Genomic DNA, 3623 nt, shown 5'->3' with positions numbered 1-3623 from the left:
CATTAGCCATGGCCACTGAGCCTGCACGTCCGGAGCCTGTGCTCCACAACGGGAGAGGCCACAACAGTGAGAGACCCACGTACCCAAAAAAAAAAAAAAAGAAAAAGAAAAAGAATGAAACTCCCTGCCTTTTCCACCACTGCCAGTGCTTCCCACGTTAAGCTGCGTGCAGCGCAGAAGTCCCGCTCAGGCGGGGTGGAGGGCACTCTCAAAGTCCTTTATCACATGATGGTGATGCTGGACAGATGGTGGTGAGGGCGCTTTTACAGACACATCACACACTACAGCTATTAGTCATTGGACAGGTAGTCTGACAGCCTTTGGAAGTACACCCAAGGTAATTGCTATGACCATATTTGAAAAGTTGACAGATAAATGTGGATTTAAAACAGACTGAATATTAAACAATTAAGCCCTAAGTTGAGGCTTTTAAACATGCACAGGTAGGAGTGAGGGGGGACCTCCATACCTTGCCTTCAGGGATCCACCAGGGTCTTCAACTAGAGTAGAACTCAGGTCTCTCTCACCTTATCCGCTCCTCCCCACAAGCAGGTGCAGAAGGAAGTTATCTGAAAGAAGGAACTGAGCATGCTCAGTTCAGACCCTTTTGTCTGTCTAATTTTGGAGGCAGCCTGTCCCCAGGATATATGTCAACACACAAGGGTCAATTATTAGCGAGGCCTCTCTGACATATCTGAAGTTATGTTCTCTCCAACTTTATCAGTAACAAAAGCAATATTTTTAGCTCCATCTCTCTGGCCACTACCTCTCAACTGGTTCCAAAGTCAAGAGGGGAAGAGGGAACAGGCTCTATTAATTGTTCCCCTCAAAACCTGATGATCAATTAATATAAGACCTCAAGATGATAAATTAATATAATCCATGATACCAGCCAATAATTTATATACCAGAATTATCTTATCTGAATAGTAACTGAGCGTTGCTCACTTACTTTTAGATTTCATAAGTGTGGTTAAAAAAATAAATGTATGTATGATTTATCATGGCATGCTTGAACTCTCATAGCTTGAGACAGACTCCGTTAAAATGTGCATTTTATAATGTATTATATTATCTGCATAGTGTACAAGTATACACAGAGGATGGATTTCACTCAATCATTTAACAGCAAAAACAAAACCTACCAAAGAAACAACCCCACATGCTGTCACAGAACACAGTTCTGCATATGGCCAGCTGTACGTAGGCAGAACATAGTGGTTTTAAGGATGAATTAGTGTTCTAATCTCTTTGGGATTTCCTTTATATTAGTGGTGGTTTATGACTGACGTTTAATGTAACTGGAGCTTTCTGTTTATATTTAATAGAAGATTCATTTCTGTGGCAGGATCCACATTTACGCTCCAGTGTTGAATAAAAGCTACTGTTCTGCAAGAGGGATGTAAAATGTTGATTTATAACGGCACATTCCAGTAACAGTGATCTGATTCTTCCAAACCCTCTCACCAGGTCCTGGGAACAGCATGGTTCCGGCAAAGGATGATTCTTCCCTTCCAGGATATTCAGCCTTCAACACATCTGTCCATGCTGCCATTAGACACAGGAACTGGAAACTCCTCACGGGCTACCCAGGTAGAAGGCTTAACATTTCCCACTAGAACAGCTAGGAAAACTTTACCAAAGAGCAACCGCCTTTTGCAAAACATGATCTCTGGGGCTGCTGAATGAGGGGAAGGAGTGTCATCTGGTCCTAAATTTTAAAAAATTAAGAATTAACTGTAGAGGTGGGGGGAGGGTGAAAGGAAGAAATGCAGCTCTAGTGCCTCATGGAAAATCAGGGTTTCAGATATGCACGACCGTCAAGCACAGCACTTCTAGCTAGGAAAGAGCATCTCTGAAAGCTACATCTTCAGTCAATGGTATAGCGGGGGGAGGAGGCTGCTTCCCCTGAGCACATTCTCTAGAAGTGACATCTTTTAAATATTTTTATGGCATGTGGTATGATGGTTAAGATTGTGATGCAATTAAGCAGTGTTTATAATGAGGGCATTCTTGGCGTTTGCGGCAAGACAATCCTTCATCGTTCGTGACTGTCCCATACGTTCCAAGATAGTTTAGTATCCCTGGCCCAGACCACTAAATGGCAGTAGCACCCCCCGACAAGTCACCGTGACAACTAAAAATAACTACCACCACCACCACCCCCAGACACACACGCATGAGACATATTTAGTTAAAGCACCGCAAGTCAGAGTCGGAGACAGATCTAGACATAGCATCAAGGGCCAGATTTTTTTACGTGTCCATACCCACAACAGAGCTCAGCCTTGTTCCCCAGGCTCCTTCCTTGAAATTAGAACCTGCCTTCACTTCTCCTCGTCCAATAAACTGTTGTATTTCTCTGCCAGGCTGTGGTTACTGGTTTCCTCCACCATCTCGATATAATGTTTCCGTGATACCCTCCTTGGACCCACCGACCAAGACCTTCTGGCTCTTTGACATTGATCAGGACCCACAGGAAAGGCATGACCTGTCAAGAGAATATCCTCATATCGTCAAGCATCTCCTTTCCCGTCTGCAGTTCTACCAGAAACACTCGGTGCCCGTGTACTTCCCAGCACAAGATCCCCGCTGTGATCCCAAGGCCACTGGGGCTTGGGGCCCTTGGATGTAGGATTTCAGGCAACCTAAGGGGCAGCTAGAAAGCCTTTCTGTTGTGAGTTGTACTTCAGGCCTTTACTTTGTGACTCTTGTCTCATTTGTTCTCCCAACCTGGGTTCACCTGGCCCTTCTCTTGCTCCTAAACCACACTGAGGTGTCTAATTTCAACCCCTAGTACATTTGAGATGCTGATAAAATCTGAACACTTCTGCTGTTGACTGGGGCGTGTGTCTAGAGGAGAGGGTGACTGGCTTCATTCCCTCTTTCCTGAGCTGTGGGACAGCGGGGAACACGATTTGAAAGAGGAAGTTGTTGAGTCTTGGAACCTGGAGCAGCTGGCTCTTTTTGCCTCACAAGTCAGATGTTAGATTTCCCTCTGCCCGTAGCTGGGTTTTATTGGAGTGATTCACATTTCTTGGAACAAATGAAAGGGTGAGACAGTTGTTAATGGTTCTGTTGGCCAGGGGTTCTTCCTCTCTGTGAGAGATCGTGTTTAGGCATCCCATGTGAATACCCTGGCTTGGTTCACCCCTCGTTCATGCATCTCTTCACTCACCTCGTCACTCATCCCGTCATGGAGCATAAGTCTCGTTGCATTACTAAGATCAGTGTGGCACTAGGCCTACTCCTTGGTTTTGGTTTTTACAATAAAGAAATTTGTTTTTTCCCCAGTTTTTTCCAGCCACTGCTCATCTTGTCTGGACTGCCTGCTACCCCGCTCCCTTTGTGGTTCTTTTTCTACCCTTTCTTCTGACTCAGGTATCCCATGCCTGGGAAGGATGCTTCGCTTCTCCACTATGAGCACCACTGGTTTTTGGAACACTGCTGAGGCCTGCCTTCCTTTTGCTCCTGACACTAAAGCTAGAGCCCCGCCCAGAAAGGGCTGTGCGTCTGGCTCCGTGGGCATGCTCATGGCAGTTGGGTCTCTGTCATCTGCTTGGTGACTTTCTTTCTAGTTTATTCTCGTGAGTGTAGCTATGTCTCATAATATATTCAGTTGC

General features: G+C 45.3%; 1 protein-coding gene across 1 annotated transcript in view; it reads left to right on the top strand.

Annotated features, from left to right (window-relative positions):
- The window catches only part of ARSB (arylsulfatase B), a 182114-nt gene extending 178827 nt beyond the window's left edge, over positions 1-3287 (top strand). Inside the window, 2 exon segments of the mRNA XM_007471964.1 lie at positions 1471-1593; positions 2370-3287. Coding sequence (XP_007472026.1) covers positions 1471-1593; positions 2370-2635 — 389 coding nt within the window. The 3' untranslated portion in view covers positions 2636-3287.
- Positions 3288-3623: the final 336 nt, after the last annotated feature.

The sequence above is a fragment of the Lipotes vexillifer genome, unplaced genomic scaffold (assembly GCF_000442215.2).
Source record: "Lipotes vexillifer unplaced genomic scaffold, Lipotes_vexillifer_v1.1 scaffold83, whole genome shotgun sequence".
Lineage (NCBI taxonomy): Eukaryota > Metazoa > Chordata > Mammalia > Artiodactyla > Lipotidae > Lipotes > Lipotes vexillifer.
This window is presented reverse-complemented; position numbering and strand designations above follow the sequence as displayed.